This window comes from Pieris brassicae, chromosome 2 (assembly GCF_905147105.1).
Source record: "Pieris brassicae chromosome 2, ilPieBrab1.1, whole genome shotgun sequence".
Classification (NCBI taxonomy): Eukaryota; Metazoa; Arthropoda; class Insecta; order Lepidoptera; family Pieridae; genus Pieris; species Pieris brassicae.
Window position 1 is genome coordinate 5997551 of NC_059666.1, and position 23093 is coordinate 6020643.

General features: G+C 35.5%; 2 protein-coding genes across 2 annotated transcripts; both read right to left on the reverse strand.

Annotated features, from left to right (window-relative positions):
- Window positions 1-6680: 6680 nt before the first annotated feature.
- Window positions 6681-12098, reverse strand: LOC123720512 (fumarylacetoacetate hydrolase domain-containing protein 2). The gene is made up of 5 exons (XM_045677152.1): window positions 11665-12098; window positions 9568-9793; window positions 8336-8500; window positions 7845-8011; window positions 6681-7230 (listed from the first exon to the last, which is right to left on the reverse strand). Exons 1-5 carry the CDS (start codon window positions 11952-11954, stop codon window positions 7074-7076), a joined length of 1005 nt encoding a protein of 334 aa, XP_045533108.1. The 5' UTR covers window positions 11955-12098; the 3' UTR covers window positions 6681-7073.
- A 10048-nt stretch (window positions 12099-22146) lies between these two features.
- On the reverse strand, window positions 22147-23003 carry LOC123720514 (39S ribosomal protein L35, mitochondrial). The gene is made up of 2 exons (XM_045677156.1): window positions 22837-23003; window positions 22147-22761 (listed from the first exon to the last, which is right to left on the reverse strand). The coding sequence occupies exons 1-2, from the start codon at window positions 22856-22858 to the stop codon at window positions 22253-22255; spliced, it is 531 nt and encodes a 176-aa protein (XP_045533112.1). The 5' UTR covers window positions 22859-23003; the 3' UTR covers window positions 22147-22252.
- Window positions 23004-23093: the final 90 nt, after the last annotated feature.

Below are 23093 nucleotides of genomic sequence, written 5' to 3' on the forward strand. Positions count from 1 at the left end.
GGATAACGTGTCATAAGGATAATTAAATGAGCGCATTCATTCAACCCTTCATGATTATTGCGAATAGCATGACGTTTCCAGCAGGCTCATCATACTATGAAGTCAAGGGTTGTCACACTGCCTTTTACTTTGTGATGTACGATTTTACGTTTCTACATTTGACGTACGTTTTGGGTTTTACATATATCTACTAAATAGGAGCTTTTTATTATTCTTATTTTACTATTACCCTAAAATTAAAAGCTTCAAGTAAAATTTGTGACAGCCCTAAGTCTATAGGTCTAATCAATTCTACTAAGTGCCTCTATCATACATTCCAACGAATTCTCATATCTTCGTAAATTAACGCTGAAATTATTCGAATTTGATTCTGGCATCGTAATGATCTTACACTTTTATTATTGCCTATTCTTTCGTTGTCCCGAGTTTCGTTTCTTATATGTCATGAATGTAGAACACATTTTTAAATTATTAACAAACAGACTAAAAAAGTAACACATGTAAAATAATACTTTGTAATGTATTCAATTGAACTACTAATAATATCCCAAAGTGACAATATTAAGGCGAATATCTACAGCATTATTCATAAACTTAAATAGTGCGTTGTAACTGTCAATGAACAAATAACTTTCAAGAAATGGCGCTCTGTTTACACCACACGATAAAACAGGGTGGCAACTATAGATAGCGGGGTCAAAAGTTAAGGATGAGAATAAAGAGACTCTGATAGCATAAACACGACAGTGTAATAAGTCTGGTAAACTCTAGGTAGTTTAAAAATATAATAATTTAAACAATATTAATTGGTAATAATATTTATATTGTCAACTAAGAACGTATTCGTACGTTTATCATAGTATATGTATGATTTCTATTTTACTAGACAAAAATTCTCTATAGTTTTCAGGAATAGAAAATAATATTACATTACAACCCTTATCTCATAGTATCTCAAATAAACACAAACCGCACCCTTAAATAGAAAACAAACACAGACACTGATATAATATATCTATAATAAGAAGAATCTATAAACAAAACGCTGTACCACGCATATTATACTTTTAAGTCAATATCCTAGATACCTGTTGCATTTTTCTTTTATTCACATTAAATCTGCCCAAACAAAACTCGTTAAATAAAAAAAAATAGATGTATTATTTCTTGTTCATTTAAACATTAACCTTTTAATTAATATTCTACAACACCGCCCGCATAATATAGCTCGATAAATAAATAATAATGTTTGTTTGGCTACGCGTTATAAAATTATGTATGCCCTCTTTTCGCGTTGATGAGTAATTCAACGCAGCGTGGCAATTAAAAAGAATTTGTGCTCCCGAACGTAGGTCATTCATCCCACTCAGCCATATGGGGACGCGATCAAGACTATGCATTAATTAGACGAACTAACACGCGCATAATGTAAATGGATTATTTTGACAATTCTTAAAAGTAAAGAGATGTTGAAGTAACTTCGTTGTAAGGTATGACTTCTACCTACAGTCACCACGAAGGGTGGAACATAACGTATGGACGTAATGTTCAACCTTAGACGAGATTACAAAATATCTGTGTGTGTGTGTTATTTATGACAACCCGCGCTAATTCGCGTGTTGTCATAAATAAATTATCTACACTATAAAGACTGGCTAGACAAACGCGGTAAATAACACTATACATTATAATCATAGACTAACGCGTCAAGTATATAATTATAGTAAAAGATTATAACCATAGACTAATTAACGATAAGAAGTACCTTTAGACACTGATATTTAAAAAAATGGATTTTAATACACAGGCCATGAACATATGTTTAGCCTTTGTAAAACACATTTAATTAAATCACAAGTGACTTAAATCTCCAACAATCAATCTAAAACCGTTCAAATCACGCCGCATTTATCGAATTAGTGTTGAAACGTTAATAAGGATACTGGTACTGGTCGTCGTTTGCTCTTTGCCCGCGGATGCAACCAATTGACCAATTTACTAAAGCTAAATGGTTCTTTAGGAATTGTGCCCGCTTTAAGTAACAGTCAGAAAATTTCATAGGTGCGTAAAAATATCTCTAAAACCCTTACCTATTTAACGTAAGGTGGGATTAACATGTTCAGTCCTGTCAGCAAGTTTTGGGTTACTTAATGACGTAAACACCCTTCTTCCCACCATTAAGAATAATAAAAAGAAGTGCCTATGTCTACATGACCTGCGTATGTATAAACCTTAGATTTTCACATTTAAAAAAATCAATATAATAAGGCACTCAATGGACATTTCAACCGTGCGTTAACCAATGAAACATTTAATTTACTACTAAATAAAACATTAATCCAAAACAAATGGTCAAAGTCTTTAAAACAAATGCCGCAAAGGGCTTTTAATCAAAGCTAATGCGTAGGCGACACAATGTGAATATAATTGTCTATCCAGACGATTTTAATTAGTGTTCGTCGAATTCCTGTCCGTAAAGCAAGACTAGACTTATATCTAGCTAAGTTTCATTTCAATTCTTGTATTACAGATTTTTCAAAAAATTATTGCTGTCTCGATGGAATAGTAGTTTCTACAAAAAATAAAATTCTAAAATAAAATAAGGATGGCAGGTAATAGTAGTTATTATACATGCAAGTGTCGTGTGATTATATAGTTTCATGTTTTCTTGCTTTTTGCATATGTGAAATTGGTCGACACTGGTCCAGTACAAACCATACCCTATTTCGTTTTCGTCTGTTAGAGCCAATAATAGCGGATCGTACTTCCCACCGAAGCTAAAAGCCGAATCTAGCTTTCCACGTAACTATTTAATCTCAGAGTGTCCATTGATTTGCTTTCCATAGTACTTTGTTTCGGTAGACCACTGTCCATCATTCACTTCTAAAATCACAGCTTTATCATGAGCGCTGCTCATGTTTTCCATTTAAATATATATATATAGATACTTACTAAGTTACAAACTATTTTCTTTACGCTTAATTCGTCTGAACTGAGCAGTGGGTGCTTTTCTCGCACATGGAAGTAGCTGTGAATCAAGGTGTAATAAAATTATAATTTTTTAGCTTATCTTATTTTAATAATCAATTTTCTCTTGTCCCAGCCATTAGAAGATGTATAAGAATATAAGAGATCAAGAAAGAGAAAGAAGAATAAAGTAACTAAATCTGGTTCCTAAGTACTAGTGCCGCAGGAGTGTTTTATGTATCTCCTGCTGCTTAAGTGCTTATCAATAGATTTAGTGATTCGTCCTTTAAAGAAGAAAGAAGAGAATCCGTCTTTACAATATAATCGATTATAGTAATATTTAGTACACGTCTTTATTGTCTATGGTTAACGTTTATTTAACACTGTATATTTAAAGTGGAGTATGTTGTTTTTATATATCTGTACATAACATCCGTTTATACATAAGCAAAAATATATATTTAATTTGTTATTAAATCTTTTCATTGTTCCATCGTAGTACCGAGAACTTCTAACTACCTAGTGAAATATTTTTCAATGAATTCTGAAAAGCATATTTAAGATTTATTTTTTTATATAACAATTGATATATCTGGGCTTTATATACAAAACGATCATTGTGAACTGGCGATAAAATCGTATTATAATCCAACGAGCATGTTTTTTTAAGATCATATTGGTAATAACCATAGTTCTCCTAAAACAATTTGATTTAAGAAGTCTATCGAAACATGCACGGTCATACTGTGAAGCGAAATTATTCTTAATAAAATTATGTTAATAATATATAAATGTTACACAGAACATAACATACCTTTGTATATGTATATACCAGTGTATAATAACCAGATGCAAGTATTGTGACAAAATATTCACCTATAATAATAATAAATCTTAAATTTAGTTAAATATTTTGTTCCTAGGCCGGACTTTTAAACTTTGATTTAATTTTTATATAAAGAACATTTGATTACGAGATTAATTGATTATATGTTTACGGGGTCCACTAGCCACTTGAAGGTAAAGTATAATGAATAAAACAAAGCTATTGAGAAATTAAAATCCATCTTGGTATACATTACATATACTACGTAAATTAAATGAAAGAATTTATTTTATACAGTCATATTTTTTATATAATTTTGAGATACTGGTTATTCATTTTAAAAATAAAATGTTATCTTTTATTACAGTGGGCCAAGCCATAGCGGGTGATCAGCATATCAGTTTTGTGATAATAAGTAAGAATTATTCCATTTTGTTTCAGAATAAAATGAATAAAAAAAGTTTTACAAACTTTTTTAAAATAATTGCTTAACAAATATACTGAGTGTCAAGTGGAAGGAATACTAGGATAACGTTATAGAAAGTTTTCTTGGATTGGCGAGCTCTTGTTGTTTCGTTATTATTACAATAAACAATTATTTAAAGAGAAAAACATTCCGTCAAAAAATATTTTTATGGAGAGCAAAGTTCTCGTTTCCAAAACGATAAGAACATTTCGATGTATATAATTTGTGAAATTTGGATTGAGATGGAAAGAATTCTGGGCTTGCTGGAAGTCTTCAACTTGGCGCAGTCAAAGTTCAGGACCTCGGGGTAAAAGTTGCACGTTTAACCACTAAACAAACACTTCTTTATAACATATAAATTTAAATTAGAGAAAACGTAGAGAATTTTAGATTAAAAATAGTTATTCAAAATAAGAATGGTTATGTACATTCGCTCTTGTAGTCTTACTTTAGTATAATTTTCATGTTCTAAGAATTAAGGTGCTCTATTAAATAGGAAACGAAGTAAAAATGTCAAATCAAATCAGATGTCGAATCAAAATCAGTAAAATATCTGCTCATTTCTTAGTTGAGGAGTGTTGGCCGTAAGGAAACCGGCTTGCCTTAGACCCAAAAAGTCGACGGAGTGCGTCAGGCACAGTTGATCACCTACTTGCCTATTGGATCATGAAACAGATGCAGAAATCTGAGGTCTAGACCTAAGAAGGTAGTAGCGCCATTCATTTTTTTATAATTTCTTAGTTAAATTTTGTCTATTTTTTGACAGACTTATTATAAACATTTATGTTTTTGTGAAACAAAAATGGTAACCATCGTTACGAAACGGCACTCTTCAGTCCACGTATTATTTTAGTGTTCCATATTGCAAGATTTATAAAGATAAATACACAATCAAAAATTTAGGTCACCAGAGACTAATAGAAAAATTGTCACCAATAGAATCCCAACAATTGCATTCCCAATTGGCCTATTCAGTGCACTGCAAATCTGTGCAATCAATTGTCAGTTATTTGAATCTACGATATCCTGCATGGGTACATTACCAATTTATCACAGCCTCACTCAAGTGTGATAGATCAAATTATGATGGTTATTCGACCCGTATAGATCACTTAAGTTAATAAAACTCCCCTTGGCTATTAAATTTAATAGTCTATGAAAGGGCCACAAACGGTTCTTCCTGTTTAAACGGAAGACGCCGATTGGCTCAATTGAGTGCTCTGTTCACCAATCAGCGAGGTTGTTGCTATGATATATTGGTTCTTGAGGAATTTCTAACGGTTGGAAATTTTAGGTTTAATTTCTTTAACCTTACCTTAGTTAATTTTTTTGCTAAAGATCCAAAGTGAGACTAAAATGTATAGATTGTATAGGTTTCATCAACGAGCGAGGTTCCTTTTTTGTATAGAATTAAAGCTTGGATGTGACGTGAAACAACTGAAGAAGTTTTGATGAAGGTAACATTCTCTTTTTAAAGCCTATTTTGTGACATCGGGTAGAGGTAAGAATTCTTAAATACATTCAATTATTTCTGTAGCAAATCACATCAATTTCCCAAAAGGGTAGGTAGAAGCCACAGACCTCTAATTGCTATGCTCTCTCATCTCTTGTGCTTTCTCTACTCTCAGAATTTTTATTTGTCTCGGTTGCCTTCTTTAAAAATTCAACAACCCACTCGTTGTTCAGGAGCGATGATCGGCAGACATCACTGAAATTAAGTGGACATCTAGACCTTAGCACGATCTCTACAACAGTTACGTCAAATATCCAGTTTCTGTATTTGAGAAATCCAACGAAGTTTAATAAATTTATTTTGTTTGAAAGATGTCGTTTAGTTCAAAATATGCTCACTGAGCTCATCTTTAGTTTTTAAAAATCAATAATCTATTTTCTATAAAGTTCTTTTATGTACTCTTGTGGTTAAGCCTCTGAATACAGATAACCGGGGCATATTTGGTTCTCAGATTTATAAATAAATTACCATTTAATATTTTTGTAGTCTTGTTGCAAAAAAAAATCAATTAAAATATATATATTATATATGCAATATGCAACAAACTTTTGAGAAGATGAGAAATACCTTAGTCAGTAGAATCGTATAGCAATGGTTTGTTTGTAATGTAGTATAAGTTATTGTATTTGTCATTTTTGAATTGATAAATGAATAAAACATATATAACTTAAAAAAGCAGCAGTATACATACATACTGCATGGATTGGTCAAATTTACACTGGTGATCAAATTACTCGTTTTTTTAATAGTTTTTCAATTAGTCAGTCGGTTAACTTGTTCCGAGCGTTTAATATAGGATTTCGAACTCGAATTGACTTCCCGAATTGAATGACTTAATTAACGTCTCTGATAACAATGTTCTATAAAAAGACTTGGATAAAGGGGTTCAATAATATAATAAACAATGATAAAAACAATGTTTATAACAATAAAAATCTTTTATATATATAATAAAAATGTGAATAAACTTAAACAATTCTTTATAAATGACTATACCCTGGAGTCTGATTCTAGTACAAGAAAAAACTTCTTAAGTAAGGCAATATGATCAGACTTACAATCATTTACATTTGCGATTTCAATGCAATTTATGTAAAAATATTTTACGTATCGAGATTGATACAGAAATAATACCAGATTTTAAACCTATAATATAGTCTAGTAATTTTTTTTTTGCTTTTGGTATAAACTAATTTATTATATATTAATAAAACTTAACTTCTTTCGCTCGTAGTTTGTGATTGTAAGTAGCATATAGCGTAGTTTTAGACGTCTTTTTAATATGAAGTGAACTGCCAGTTCTAAAACTTTTCCACTTTGACCACGAGAGTCCCTATATCTTGGATGCAGCTTTCTATGAGGTCCCCGGGTTTAAGGTATTCCGGGGGTGACCGGTACATACCCACACCCCCAGGAGTGCCTGTTAATATGATGTCACCTGGTAGGAGAGTCATTACCCTGAAAAAGTTTTGTTAAATTGGAGTGAAAGTTGTTTTTAAATAGTATATCGTAGACTTATAATAATAATAACATCCTTTTTAGGTCTGGGCCTCAGATTTCTGTATCTTTTTCATGATAATTTGTTAATATAATAGGTAAGTAAGGGATCAGCCTTCTGTGCCTGACGCACGTCGTCGACTTTTTGGGTCTACGGCAAGTCGGTTTCCTCACGATGTTTTCCTTCACCGTACGAGCAAATGTTAAATGTGCACATAGATAGAAAGTCCTTTGGTCCACAGCCGGGATCGAACCTACGACCTCAGGGATGAGAGCCGCACGCTGGAACCCCTAGGTCAACACTGCTCCACATCTAAACTAAAGCAAGATGCAATCAAATAGAAAAGTGGTATGAATTAAAAAGTTGGGCATGACTTCTTTTGTTCCTTCTTTTTTCGTTCTCGTTAATTGTTTTACCATCTTCATTGCTTAGTTTTAAGGGTAACTAATTTGAAGTAATTAAAAGGCTCAAGACTTCTAATTCCGCTAAATTCTAATAATATGTGATAGAACTTAATTCGATTGTTTAAATATATAAAATATTTATGAGTAAAGGCATCTCAAATTATACTTACGATGATAGCCTCTCAATAAGATCTGGTATCTTATGCACCAGTTGATCTGTGCAACTCGATTGCTTAAGTACGCCATTAACAGAGCATTTGATCTCTAGTTTTTGAGGGTCTTTTATCTCATCACTTGTGGTAATACACGGCCCAATAGGACAGAATGTGTCCATTGACTGAAATATTTTTCTTGTTTTATAATACATCAGAATAGTTAGTTATAAAAAAAAAACACTGAACCTATTTAGTAAAATTCGTTGAATAAAATACATACCAATTTTGATATACTTAACTTAAGAAATTGTATACTATATATATATACATGGAGCAAGAACGGTAAAATTGTTAAGTGAGATTGGAACATATATTTTTTTGTTATTTATACAATTTCAGGAGGTAACAAACCTTTAAGGATACGGAGATTATTCAGTTTGTTATATATTTTTTGGGGATTTTGCCGAATACTTCTATTTAAAATCAGTTTTAATTTTATGCCTTACCTTTCCAAGCAAAAACTGCCCACCATTCTTGGTCTTCTGCCAATCCCTTGCACTTATATCCTGAGCTACCGTGTACCCAAAGATATAGTCAAACGCATTCACCGCTTTGACGTTACTCGCTTGCTTACCGATCACTACCACTAATTCCACCTCCCAGTCCACTTTCTATAATTTTTAACTGACTTCAAAAAACAATAGACATATAGACAATACAATATGATGCACTATTTTTACTCTTCAGCTTGGTGGTATCCAAGTATTCAAAATTGAGTTGCACCTTAGTTTTGTGCGTACCTAACAGTAAGTAAGGACATACAAAAAATTCGCGAAGTCGTTAGTATTCACTACTTTGTCAAACTCATGCTATATCTATTAATCGATATAGAGGCGATTTTAAAGGATATTCGACGATAAAGAAAAAAAAAACAAAAAAAAAATTCTCTGCTTACTAAATGATACATTTTGAAATTATCTTATTTCAGAAATTTTGTGACAGGATTTTGTATCCGAATTTCGTGGAAATGTAAATTTTTCTTGGGTAGGTAAGTGGAATGTGTGTAATAATATGATTTATGAATAGGACATATTGCTCAACAACATTGATAATTTTTTCTTTGTAGATTTTTTTAAGCAAGTAGGTGACCAGCCTTTGATGTCTAACGCGCGTGTCTATTGCGCTAAATGCGCATATAGATACTTTTTTTTTATATACGACAGCCCAGCCCAAGACCAGCATACTTGTATTGCTAACACTGCTCTTTAATACGAAAATATAGTGACCACAAGAAGCAATAAACAGTCCGTGTATTAGCATGACGTCATCCCGCATAAACGCAATTATTTCTTCTACCTACATGAATGAGACTCAATTTGCCTCAATAATTGACCCCAATTGGACCATGGGTCATATACTCTGATTCATAGTTTATAAAAAATTTGGATTAACACATCTGCCGTTACATGCAGATGGTAATTGAGAAGAAAAATACAATTAATATTTAAAGGATCGCACACGAAGTCCAAATTATCTTAATGATAATTAAAATATAATGACGTGCCAGAGATGAATTCGGTGGATGTCCTGGATTCCATTCACAGCCAACCAAAAATTGCATCAGCTTGCAGAGATTTTCACTTGCTATAAATAATTTTTCCGGATTTAAACTCCTGTCAATCCATTACCAAGCAGGCTGTAAAGCCACAGAGTTAGTGGTACATTAAATCACACTTACATCAGTAACATCAAGTCTAAGTCGGACACTATCAGATGGGCCTACAACAGTACTTGCGAATTTGCTGAATATCATTGGAACCTCAGGAGGCGTCAGTTTTTGTTCTTCACAGTGATCTTTATAGTTTAGTCCTATGCATAGAACCTTGTCCATACCCGTAATCGGTGCTTTAAGATTAACAGATGATACCGGTAGCTTTGCAGAGTCAGTAACACATTCACAGAGTCTGAAAATATAATTTGGTAAGTACATGGCAAACAATAAATTGAGCATAAATTTATATTGTTTTACAATAATATATTCTAAATTTAATATATATATACATGTAAATTGTGATTCTTTTAATTAATAATTTAAATATTGTTAGAAATAATATAAATTTATTAACAAAAATCAGAAACGTTTTTTTAAATTTAATATATATATACATGTAAATTGTGATTCATTTAATTAATAATTTAAATATTGTTAGAAATAATATAAATTTATTAACAAAAATCAGAAACGTTTTTTTATAATTCATGTTAATAGTATTGAAACATTCTTATAGAATAAAACTATTACCATCCTCCTGTATACATAATGGTACAAATAAATTTATATATTTATATTCAGAAAAATAAAAAGTTTTCGTTTGAACTAAAGTACTCACCTGTCTATTAACAAAACACAAAAACCTAGAAATACAAAATAATACTTAAGATAATTCAATTTAGGTATATTAAAATACTAATTTAGTTTTTCCAATTAATGGGGATAATATATAGCTGTTCCCCATCTAAATTTAAGACCCTTTAACTAATTGCATGTGTTTACCATTTTTTTATTGCAGATTTATATTAAAACCTTGATAATTTATAAGTTTCATTCAACTGAAATGATGTCAAGGGCAATTCTGTTCAAAATTAAATATTGTATTTTTTTAATAAGGATTTATATCCTGTTCTTTATAGTACTATAAATAAGTTTATAATGGGTATATGATGAAGGGTGGACATCTATGGTGGGTGGATATCTGACAGGAATTATTATTAATCTAAAAAGGAATATAAAACTCACATAAATGATTATGTGTAAACATTAAGATTTTGTTAAATCTTCCAAAAAATAATAAAATTGCATCTTTTTTAAACATTTTTTATTCACACTCCTCTCACATTGGCATTAGAATTGGTAGTTATGCTTAATAACTTAATAGAGTTCTTGAATAACTAGACTATATATATATATATATAGTCTATTTACTTGTTAAGTAATTACTATTCAATTTTGTAATGTAAGTAAAGATAAAGTGTTTATTCAATAGTAAAACAAAATATTCATATACTGAGATTATTTGTCTATCTATGAATAAAGCTGGATTGATAATGATATTTTTTCCATATGACAAAGGCGATACTGTTTGATATAATTTACAAAGGGCAAATAAATAGTTTATTGTATCCTACTTCAATAGAATATCTTATACATTGTGATATATTTAATTATACATAATGTATTTTTGTTATAAATAATTGATTTTGCTTTGGGAGGCACTTTCAAATACCAGTTTTCTAAGCAAAGACTAATGAACTAGGAACTATACCTACTAGATACTCTAGATTAATAATGAATCAATATTTTTAGAAAGCTAAATAATGTCTTTGTCTCTAAAATACAAAAATATTGAATGCAATGAAATAAGGTAAAATTGTAATCTGATATGAAATGATATCATTGACATGTGAAAAGATGTTAAGTTTATTGTAGCATTACTATTGTCATGATAATGTTATCAGGTGTCAGGTATTAAGCATTAGCAATATTTTATTCTTAAAAGTATTCAATTGAAACAAAAATTAATTTGATTTGAACAATATTTATTATGGGTCATCTAAGAAGCAACAAAAATATAGTATTCATTTAAGAAATAGAAATAATTTTTTTAATGTATCCTGCATTATTTTGCATTTTGCATTCTGCATTACTTTAATATACTCTTTTAGGTTTCTACCTGGTTTTAAATGATAATTCTTATCACATGGGTATAAAAATCATTAATCTTAATTAGATTATATTAAGAACTTATTAAAAATTTGATATAATTTATAAACTAACCGGAAAATTTGGTCCATTTCCTTATTCCTTAGAATCTCCAATAGCGTTCTGGGCAAGGTCGGCACCGCCTTATTGAGATCAATAACATTATCGCCATTTAAATATCCGACACGAATTTCCTTTGGATTATTAGCGTAAGTAAATTGAACAAATTTCATATTTGCTACTTTTCCCGCCGAAAAACGTCGAAATCCGAATGCTGTGCCGGGTGTCGTATTATTGACAATATTTTGCAAAGTTTTAGGTTTTATATGCCTTATCACTCGATGGGCGAACCTTGTACTGTGCATAGCCGAAGAGGATATAATTTACGTCACTTGTTCAAGATTCACAAATAAATGCTATGTAAATTGTACAAAAACTATTTCACAATAACAAAACTTTTTGAATAATTGTTACGCAAGCATATACAAATTGGTTTCAAAATTACATTGACAGATATTTCCGTGACATCTAACAATTAACTACTACTACTAATAATTTTTTTTTTTTTAATAATTTTATGGCCTGGTAACGAGACCTTTAAGCCAAACTACTAATAATGACGTGGTGACATAATGTCAAATATATTTATAGAAATATAATTTTCTAGAAAAGCAAAAATAAAAACTTTTTAAAGGAGATAAATATAAGATCTTTATGAATTATGCAAATTCGATACAAAATTATTTTCTAGCTTATAATATAAACAACTGTATATTAAAACCTAAACATGACAATCACATATATACAAAAGGTGATCTATTTTGGTCCAGTCATTAGTCTAGTAAGTTCACCTCGGAATTCGAGATACCCAGCTATAAGTCTGTAAATACTTGTATATTGACACCCTAAGGGCCTTAACATACTAGGGTTTGATAGCGGTTGCGGGGCGGGATGGGCGCGCAGCGAATCCGTCGCGAACACGCCGCGCATGCGCATTCGTTGCGGACGCGCAGCGAGACCGGCGTGGATAGTAGCGTGAACGCCATTTTGTACAGTCTCGTACAAAAGCCACCTATGCAATTAGAAAAATCAGCATTTTTTAGAAAGCCTTTGCTAAATTTTTCCTCAGTCTTATGTGTTCTTGGGTAGTATACAAATACGAAACAAGTTCGAAATAAAAGAAATCCTTTCATGAATATAAGGTTTTAATAAGCTAAAATTAACACTAAAATATGTTTTGGTTACATTAGATACACAGACAGAGACACAGACACTAACAAAAGAGATTGACAATGCCATGAAGTTATGGCTGATAGTTTCATGCAAGAAGTTTACATCATTCTCCCGCACTAATTTAAAACATAATCTTTTAAAAATTCCGGTGTTTTACGAACGCGGTCAGATATACGAAGTGTTGGCTCCAGCTGTGGTGACGACGGTAACCTAGTGGGAACCTAACCCCTAGTGGGAGTGCCATGCTGTTGCTTTCGGGCTTCAGCCAATCGGGCAGGCACGACCGGGGCAGTACCACTGTCTCACAGAAAACCGGCGTGAAGTGATGCAATAGGTTCATCTTATTGTACTCACGTTTCGTGCGGTGAGTGAGACTCCCGGAGCCCATCAATTCCCCCCTCCCCCGAATATGAAGATGCAGTTTAAACAGAGATTACCCCAGGGGGGTACCACACGTTTCCGCTGTGGAGAATCCCCCTCTGAGCGTCCATCATCGGAACAATCAGTATTCGGTGGTGGATGCACAGGCTGCCCTTCGTATTCTGGGGTGGGCAAAAACTGCTCAAAAAACTATAAGTTTCGATCTCGGGGCAAACGGAAGAATTTACCGAAGGCATCCCCTTCCACGCTCTCAGTGGACTTTACCAATGTTAGGGGGCTCAACTCTAATCTTAACGCGGTTCACTTTCACCTCGAAACTGCGAAGCCGGCCTTATTCTTCCTTACTGAGACTCAGATATCCTTCCCGGCTGATACTTCCTACCTCTCCTACCCGGGGTACAAATTGGAACATTCATTTGTGCCGCGGGCGGGAGTTTGCGTGTACGTCAGAGAGGATATCTGTTCTCGTCGCCTCGGGTCGCTTGAAGGAAGGGACCTATCTAGCCTCTGGCTGCGCGTAGACTGCGATGACCATCCGCGATTCTACGCATGCCTGTATAGGTCCCATAGCGGAAATACCGAAACTGAGCGACTCATTGAGCACATCCAAATGGCTACAGATTCCCTGCTCGAAGGGGTTCCTACCGCTGAAATCGTGATACTTGGCGATTTTAACGCTCACCATGCCGATTGGCTCGGTTCGGAAACCACCGATCACGCGGGAAGATCCTTTCACGACTTTGCTTTAGCTTACGACCTGTCACAAATGGTCCCTGCGATTACGCGAATACCAGATGTGGATGGTCATAAACCCTCTTTGTTGGACCTTCTGCTGACCTCACATCCGGAGACCTATCAAGTCTCTGTTGACCCGCCATTGGGTTCATCGGATCATTGTGTGGTCCGGAGTACTGTGCCTACTACGCGCCCTCCTCGGCCCCGCTTTTCGGGTTGTCGTCGTATTTGGCACTATCGGTCAGCAGATTGGGATGGGATGCGGTCTTTCTTTGCGTCCTACCCTTGGGGGCCTATGTGCTTTTCGTCGGAAGCTCCAGATTCCGTCGCTGCCTCTGTCGCCGAAGTGGTTCTGCAGGGCATGGAACTTTTTATTCCATTCTCTGCGGTGCCGATCGGTGGCAGGTCACAGCCCTGGTTTAAGCGTTCTTGCAAGGCGGCATCGCGTCGAAAGCGAGAATGCTTTAATGCATGGGCGGAAGCGGCGATATCTCGTGATGCCAATACCAGCGAACATAAAAAAGCATATAACTCAGCCTCCAGGTCCTTCAAACGGGAAATCGCTAAGGCAAAGTCAGAGCACATCGCCAGATTTGGCGAGAGATTGGCCCAACTCCCTTCTGGGACCCGAGCCTTCTGGTCTCTCGCCAAAGCTGTACAAGGGAATTTTTGTCAGCCATCGATACCACCGCTGCACAGAGAGGATGACTCGCTCGCCCACACTGCGAAGGAGAAGGCCGACCACTTGGGCTGTCTCTTTGCGTCCAACTCGACTTTGGATGACCGGGGGAGATCACCACCGGCGATTTCGCGGTGTGATAACTCAATGCCGGAAATCACATTCCAGCAACGTGCTGTTCGCAGAGCACTATCTTCCTTGGACATTCATAAGTCAAGCGGGCCGGATGGTATCCCTCCAATTGTGCTGCGTACATGTGCTCCTGAGTTGGCTCCGGTCCTGACGCGCCTTTTCCGGTACCTGTACTCGCTCGGCACTGTCCCGAAGTGCTGGAAGACCGCTTCGATACATCCGATCCCTAAAAAAGGCGATCGCACTGATCCATCCAACTATCGCCCAATCGCAATAACCTCCTTGTTCTCCAAAATAATGGAATCCATTATTAATGGCCAGCTCTTGAGTTATCTAGAGGGCCACCAGCTGATTAGCGATTATCAGTACGGCTTTCGTCGTGGTCGTTCAGCTGGTGACCTTCTAGTATACCTTACTCATAGATGGGCAGAGGCAATTGAGTCCAAGGGGGAGGCACTAGCGGTTAGTTTGGACATAGCGAAAGCCTTCGATCGGGTGTGGCACAAAGCACTGCTCTCGAAGCTACCAGCCTACGGGCTTCCTGAGAAATTATGCGACTGGATCTCCAGCTTTCTAGCCGATCGGAGCATCAAGGTCGTCGTCGACGGAGCATGTTCCGACCTTAAACCCGTGAATGCTGGGGTCCCACAAGGCTGTGTTCTGTCCCCGACCCTGTTTCTTCTGCATATCAATGACATGTTGCAACTTAGCAACATTCATTGCTATGCGGACGACAGCACTGGGGATACTCTTTACACTGGCCGGGCAGGTATTTCTCGGGCAGTTGTCGATGAGTACCGGAACAAACTTGTGTCTGAAGTCGAAACTCTTTTACGTGGAGTCTCGGACTGGGGTAGACTAAACCTAGTCCAATTTAACCCCAAGAAGACACAAGTTTGCGCGTTTTCCGCGAAAAAAATACCCTTTGTCGCTACTCCTCTTTTCGAAAACACTCTTCTTGAAGCCACAGCCAGCATCGGAATACTTGGCGTTGACATATCGAACGACGTTCAGTTTCGCGGTCATTTGGAGGGAAAGGCTAAATTAGCCTCCAAAAAGCTTGGTGTGCTCAGCAAGGCGAGACGGTACTTCACTCCGGGCCACCGCTTGCAACTCTATAAAGCGCAAATACGGCCCCACATGGAATACTGTTCTCACCTCTGGGCGGGGGCTCCCCAGTACCAGCTCCTTCCACTTGACCGTATCCAACGAAGAGCGGTTCGAATCGTCGATGACCAATCCCTCTCCGAGCGGCTCGATCCTTTGGCGTTGCGTAGAGATGTGGGGTCACTCTGCATCTTCTACCGCATTTACCATGGAGAGTGTTCAGAGGAGTTGTTCGGATTAATACCTGCAGCTGAGTTTCAGCATCGGACGTCGAGGCAAAATACAAAATTCCACCCGTATCACCTCGACGTCCGACGTTCCACGACTGAGCGTTTCTCAAGGCAATTTTTGCCGCGCACCACCGCTATGTGGAACCAGCTGCCCACTGAAGTATTTCCGAACCAATTCGACTTAGGGTCCTTCAAGAAAAGAGCGTACAAATTCTTAAAAGGCCGGCAACGCACTCGCGAGCCCTCTGGCATTGAGAGTGTCCATGGGCGGCGGTATCACTTAACATCAGGTGAGCCTCCTGCCCGTTTGCCCCCTATTTTATAAAAAAAAAAAAAACTCGGTCGCTAGCTCTCTGCTATTTTCAAGTACCACAGGTCCCGTTTCATTAGATGGAGGAATTTCCAAGTTTTGATCTTCTGTTTCTGGAAGTGGTTCTGCGACGTTATCATAATCAGGAGTATGTTCATTATTTATTTGCAGATCTACCCCTTCTGAACCCAATGGTGCTAGATGTCGATTCGACACCGTTGTTTCTCGGCCATTTGGGAACCGAATGTATGAAAAGTCAGGATTACTGTCTATCAATTCAACCTCTTCTACTAATGGTTGATATTTATTTGTACGATTAAATTTCTTCATCAAGACTTTTCCAGAATTTGTAAGCCACGATGGAACAGAAGTGCCGTTAGTAGATCTTCGTGGGTGTCTAAACATTCTTTCATGTGGAGTGCAATTTCTGGCTGTACAAAGTAATGATCGAATTGAATGTAAGGCTTGTGGTAATACTTGCTCCCAATTTTCTACCAACAGATTTTTCGTCTTCAGCGCCAAAAGAATCGTTTCCCAAAGAGTAGAATTCAATTTTTCTACTTGACCGTTACCTTGAGGGTTATAAGCTGTAGTTCTACTAGTGGCAATACCTCGAACATGTAAAAAATCTTGTACTTCGACGGAAAGAAATGCTGTTCCGCGATCTGAATGAACGTAAGAAGGCATGCCGAATATCATAAACAAGTTGTTAAGGTGTTTAATCACTGTTTTCGAGCTTACATCTGAGCATGGGAAAGCAAACGGGAAACGTGAAAATGTGTCAATCACGGTAGGTATGAATTTATTATTATTGTTTGTTGGAACTGGTCCTTTAAAATCTATGCTAAGGCGTTCAAAAGCAGCCGTCGCTTTAACAAGTTTCCTCTGGTCATCAAAGGTATTTCGGAAGAATCTAGGTTTTACTTCAGAGCAGGTTCGACAAGATTTTGTGATTGTTCTGACTTCTTCAATGGAGTAGTGAAGGTTTTTAGAGCGAACCCAGTGAAACATTCTCGTTACCCCTGGATGACAAAGAGCCTCATGCAGCGAGAAAAGTTTTGCAGTACGTGTTTCTACAGTCGCACAAACTCGGGATAGTGCATCAGCAGCATAGTTCTCTTTCCCCGGTCTGTATATAATATCGTATTTGAAAGCAGCAAGTTCCAGTCGCCATCTTTGAATCTTTTCATTCTTTATTTTACTTGAATGTTTCATATTAAACATAAAAGAAACCGAGCGTTGGTCAGTTACTAACTTAAAGTGTCTACCAATAAGGAAAGGTCTCCATTTCTTTAATGATTCCACAGTGGCATATGCTTCTTTTTCAATAGCAGAATGGTTTTGTTCGCTTGAATTTAATGTTCTTGAGTAAAACGCCACTGGTCTAGAATTTTGCGTAAGTATTGCTGCAATAGAATGATCGGAAGCGTCAGTTTCGACTGTAAAGGGTATATTTACATCAATTGCACGTATAGAAGACTTTGCGATATCATTTTTCAAGCCTTCGAAACATTTAATTTGCACGCTTGTGATCGGAAAAGTTGTTGTATTAGCAATTGAGTGGATCCGTTCAGAAAAGTTTGGAATCCACTTAGAATAATGTGCGAACATGCCGAGTGTCCTTCTTAAGGTCGGTACATCGCTTGGTGGAGGTAAATTAATCAGTGGCTTGAGTCGCTCACTGTCAGGTTTAATTATTTGGTTTTGAATATTATAGCCTAGTATATTAATTTACTCTTGAGAAAATTTACATTTTTGTATACTCAGTGTTAAACCGTATTTCTTTGCGGCATTCATAAAATTTTCTAAGTCACGATCGTGTTCTTCAAGAGCCTGGCCACAAATAGTTATATCATCAATATACGCATATGTGTTTTGAAGCTTCTCTTTTCTTATTATCCAATCGATTATTCGTTGGAAGCTCGAAACTCCATATGTTACTCCAAAAGGAATACGCCTGAACTGCTACAAATTTCCCAGCGCTTCAAAAGCGGTAAATTTCCTTTCTTTGAAAGGATTAAATTTAATATTAATAGCAATAGGTTTGCAATTGGGAGATACATTCGCAAAAAGTGGTACAGCTGGTACTGATGCTTCCGTTACGTTACATACTTGAAGTGGATGTTTTTGTCCCCCACAAAAGAAACATTTTCGTCGTCGAGGATTATTAACAGAAGAGCAGGGCTCGTCGTGCACAGTTTGTAATGTTGGTGCTTTTGGAGCAACAGCATTTAAAGATACAGTATTGAAGCTTTGAAAGTTGATTTCTGCAGTTTCTAGAGAGAGTGCTTGGTTGTAAGCTTGATCAAGTGTTAGAGTTAAGTTTTCTAAAAGCCTTTGTCTGATTTTATGCGATGATATACCGGATATAAATGCATCACCCACGCTACCGTTTTTATTTGTTTCTGCATCAACAGCCGCAAAGTCACAATCTTTAGAAAGCAGTTTTAAAGCTTGTAAATATGTGTCAATACCTTCTTCTGGTCGTTGTTTCCTTGTTGCTAACATGTGCCTTGCAAATATTAGATTTTTTTGGTTTTACATAAAGTTTTTGCAGTATTGTGATCGCTTCTTCGTAGTTCGTGGCTTCGCTTATATATGTATAAATATTTGGTTATATATGATTTATCAAAAGCTGAAACTTTATGCTGTCCCATTCTGGCGGTGGAACCGACTGTGCATGTTTCTGAAGCGGTCGGTTTCTGCACGGAAATAAAGCTTTCGAAAGTCTTACGTCAGTGTATCCAAGCTCTCGTACTAGAGCTATCTGACGGGTCGATATCAAATCTTTCAGGGCGAAGTTATTTATTCATGTTGCGTTATTAGCTTATTAAATTGAAATAAGAGAAAACCTTTCATGAATATAAGGTTTTAATAAGCTAAAATTAACACTAAAATATGTTTTGGTTACATTAGATACATTGACACAGAAACTAACAAAAGAGATTGACAATGTCATCAAGTTATGGCTGATAGTTTCAAGCAAGAAGTTTACATCAAAGTTATTAATAATAGCTTGATATGTCTCACGAATTTTTTTTTGTATTGTTGATAAACCTCTTTTAAATGAAAAATGCAGGTCCATCAAAGAGAACCGGATACCCCGCCACCAGCAATTTTAGATGATGAGAATATAGTTAACACATGCGATGATTATACATGATGACAAATATTGCAAAAAAGAAGAAAAAATTTTATGATGCTGAGGATAAAATGATTACAAAGTTTATGCAAAGGATGGACGAGAGGATGACTAAAGACAAAATAAGTAATGAAAGTGAACCGGAATATAACTTTGAGTTGTCTCTAAAATCAATTCACCCAGACTATAAAATGGATGCAAAAATGGGTTTTGAAAAAATACAAGCATATTTCCAGGTATCCTATAAACTATCCAGGTCCAGGATATTTAACAAGTCCAGAGCCACGCCGAAATAATTCATTGCAACCAATTAATTCTTCGCCAAGTGTTTATGACGAGAACAGTAACGCTGAAGATACAATTTATAGTGATTTATTTTCAGAATAATAATTTTTAAAACCATCGTTGTATTCATTATTTGTAGGTTAACCGATTTATAATAATAAAGAACTATAATTGATTACATCCTGTGTACTTAGTTAATGTTAAAAACATACCAAATAGTGATAACGAGCCTTTCTTCAGGTGACACTGATAATCTCAAATGCGTGTCTCCGTGCCTTAAGTCACATTCTATCAGATGCGAAAACTCATAAAATGTAAGTCTTGACATTCGCAGGTAGGAACGAAATTGTGTTGGATTATTTTTTATTCATTTACAAAAAAACAACACAAAGTAGGTACTTTCTCGCATACGATTAATTGATAATGAATCCTCCCAAATTCGTCGGTTTTCGTTTTCGTTTCCGGCGTCTTCGAAGTAACAAGACCAACAGCAGTGTTTTGTCATCGGAATCCATTTTGTAACAACGTACAATACGTTGTTAATTCGCTGCGAACACGTGACGACAACGTTTCATATTCGCCACGCGTGCGCGCAGTCCTCCCTGCAGCCTCCGCCCCGAAGTCACTCGCAAACCGCTTGTATGATAAGGCGCTAAAAGTTGTCCCAAAACATACATATATACCATAATCTCAAGGTAAAAAGGTCACAAAAATCGTTGTTTTGCGCTTTTTTTGTAAATATCTCATTTCCTATGGGTTTTTTGCTATTTGTATTTATTATCAATATTGTAGAATACAAAATTATCTAAAATTTTGTTAAAAAATATTTTTATACGGTGAAGTGTTTTCGCGATAGATGGCGGAGAGCGCGCGGTCACAGGATCACTTCTGGTCAACCGGTCGAAAACGCGCCATATGTAGTTGATGAACTATCCATAAATGTATGTATGTATAGAGTAGAACTATACAAATGAGTACTTTCAGAGTACAGGATTTGAAAAGAGTACAGTTTGCGAAAAAAGAGTACAAAACTCAGTAAATGAGTATAGTTAGTTGGTCACGTTAATATACAGGATACATACCTACATAGTAATTATAATAACAAGAAAATCTAAGTTGAACGAAAGACTTAAATTTGAGCCGTCTCCTTATTTTCGCCTGATTTGTACACACAAGTACCACCCATATCAAAGCCCGCCTCATCTTCTAAGGGATCAACAACATTTTTAAAGCTACACTCACTCCTAAGCGAAAGCTGATGGCAATGCGATGCGAAGTAATAGACTCCATTACCACCAACCTTGCGCGGCCTATAATTAAAGTATTGAAGTTCAGATTTGATCATACCAGCTCCTTAGAAAGTTGACGCTAGAAGTCAAACTCAAGCCTGGGTTGGATGCTAACTCCGCGAGTTAAATCCGCAACCTCATGTTTGAAGAATAGTAGGTAGAACAGTAGGTCTTCTGGGACCAGACTGCTAGATTTCTCAGATCAGATTCAGAAGAACTTTTCAAAATATTATCCAAATCATGTAATAGAATTGAATAATTTCATAGAGGCCTGAAGTGTAAACTATACTTCGTACATAAGAAAGTTAGGAACAAAAAGCCATAAGTGTGGCTTTGAAGTACACCATGGCCTCTATTGCCAAAAGGGTGCCGGACGATTTTGTCGCCACGCCGTGCTCATACGTCGTGCCCTGCCTCCACCAATGTTCCATCTATTTTGGAGCTAACAAGCATCAGTAGAGAAGATGGATGGGATGTCATTGATCTCTATGATGATGAGACGGGCTTAGGTATGGGATGCTACTTGTGGAAATAAACAGCTCAAATATAAGATTATTTCCTTCAATTTTAATTTGGTTCCTTTGGAGTAGAAACTCTTGGTTCGAGTGCACAAGCACTATTTAAAGATTAAAGCTGGCCCCTAATAGACAGTACCACCCCTAGTGACCAGAGCTAGTGCTTACCTTGCTCGACAAATAAGTATAGTAATACAGTAACGAAATGCTGACAGCATTAAAGGTACACTGCCACAGAGACCAAATTTTGTAAACATGTTTGTATTTATATATTTTATAACTTGAAAATATATTTGTATATAATTATTTGACAACACTTTCATTTTCGGCTATAAAACTTTTAAAAACAAATTTTGATATTTCTTTTGCTATGATTGCTTTCACTCCGGTTTGAGGTTATTAAAAAGAACTGGAACTATATATTTAGTTCCAAAAATATATTTTATATATAATACATTTTGATGTAATTTACCGCTTAAACATTTAAAATATTAAATACAATAATAAAAATAATAAGATGTTAAATATTATTATTTATTGAAATATACTTCTACAGTTATATATACTACAGCTATATTATAAACGAATCAAAATAATTAGATCAATCTACCAAATATAAATAAGCTTAGTGATTAGTGGGTTTTTTCCTTGTTATATGATATTCTTCCCGAGTGTGATATGGAGCATATGGATCATCTACATAATATTTAGGTTTCTTCCAGAACTTTGTTACCATTTTATCTAGCAATGTAGATTGAGTTGCATTACAAAATACATGCTGCCTTAAACGCCTTCTTTGAGGTTGCGATTTCTTCCAGATCTTTTTATTTCTACCAACTTTTGTCCTGATCCAACCACCCCAATCAAGTCTGAAAAATCTTCGTACTGCAGCTTTAACAGTCTTACGTTTACCCCTCTTTAAACTAAACTTGGTGACTGTTCTAACAGATATAGGTGTTATTCTGTTACATATATCAAGGATTTGTTTGTTTTGTATTAATGCTGGTCTTGATGATCCTATTTTGTTTAAAGTATGCTGCCTATTAATTATAGTTGAAAGACTTCTAGTTTCATTGCAAATAACCGTAGTCCCGTTAACGTAAGGAACTAAAATCGGACGTAAACGTCGGATCACTGAAAATAAATATAACCTATATTACTGTATATTAATGTCTTATCAAATACGAATAACTTTTAATTTTACTCTACCAGACAATGTGTAGCGAAACATTTTTCAAGAGCCGTGACAAAATTAGGTTTACCTAGACCATTAAGTACATAGTTTTAATAGAAAATGTAATTATCTAAGTAACACTGCAAAAGAGAATAACAATTAGTAATTTTAAGAATTATAAAAACCATAGCGAACAGCGCAGCCACAGACTTTTATTATGATATAACGTTAAAAATTAATGGATAAAACATGACTAAAGATAAAATAGTGTTTATCTGTGTCCTATGATATT

Coding starts and splice junctions, on each gene's coding strand:
- LOC123720512 (XM_045677152.1), bottom strand. CDS start 11,954: ATGCACAGTACAAGGTTCGCCCATCGAGTGATAAGGCATATAAAACCT. Junction 9,794..11,664: donor GAAATGGACCAAATTTTCCG/GTTAGTTTATAA, acceptor TTATATTTTCAG/ACTCTGTGAATGTGTTACTG. Junction 7,231..7,844: donor CTTATTGAGAGGCTATCATC/GTAAGTATAATT, acceptor AAACTTTTTCAG/GGTAATGACTCTCCTACCAG.
- LOC123720514 (XM_045677156.1), bottom strand. CDS start 22,858: ATGTTTCGCTACACATTGTCTG. Junction 22,762..22,836: donor GTTTCGCTACACATTGTCTG/GTAGAGTAAAAT, acceptor ATTTATTTTCAG/TGATCCGACGTTTACGTCCG.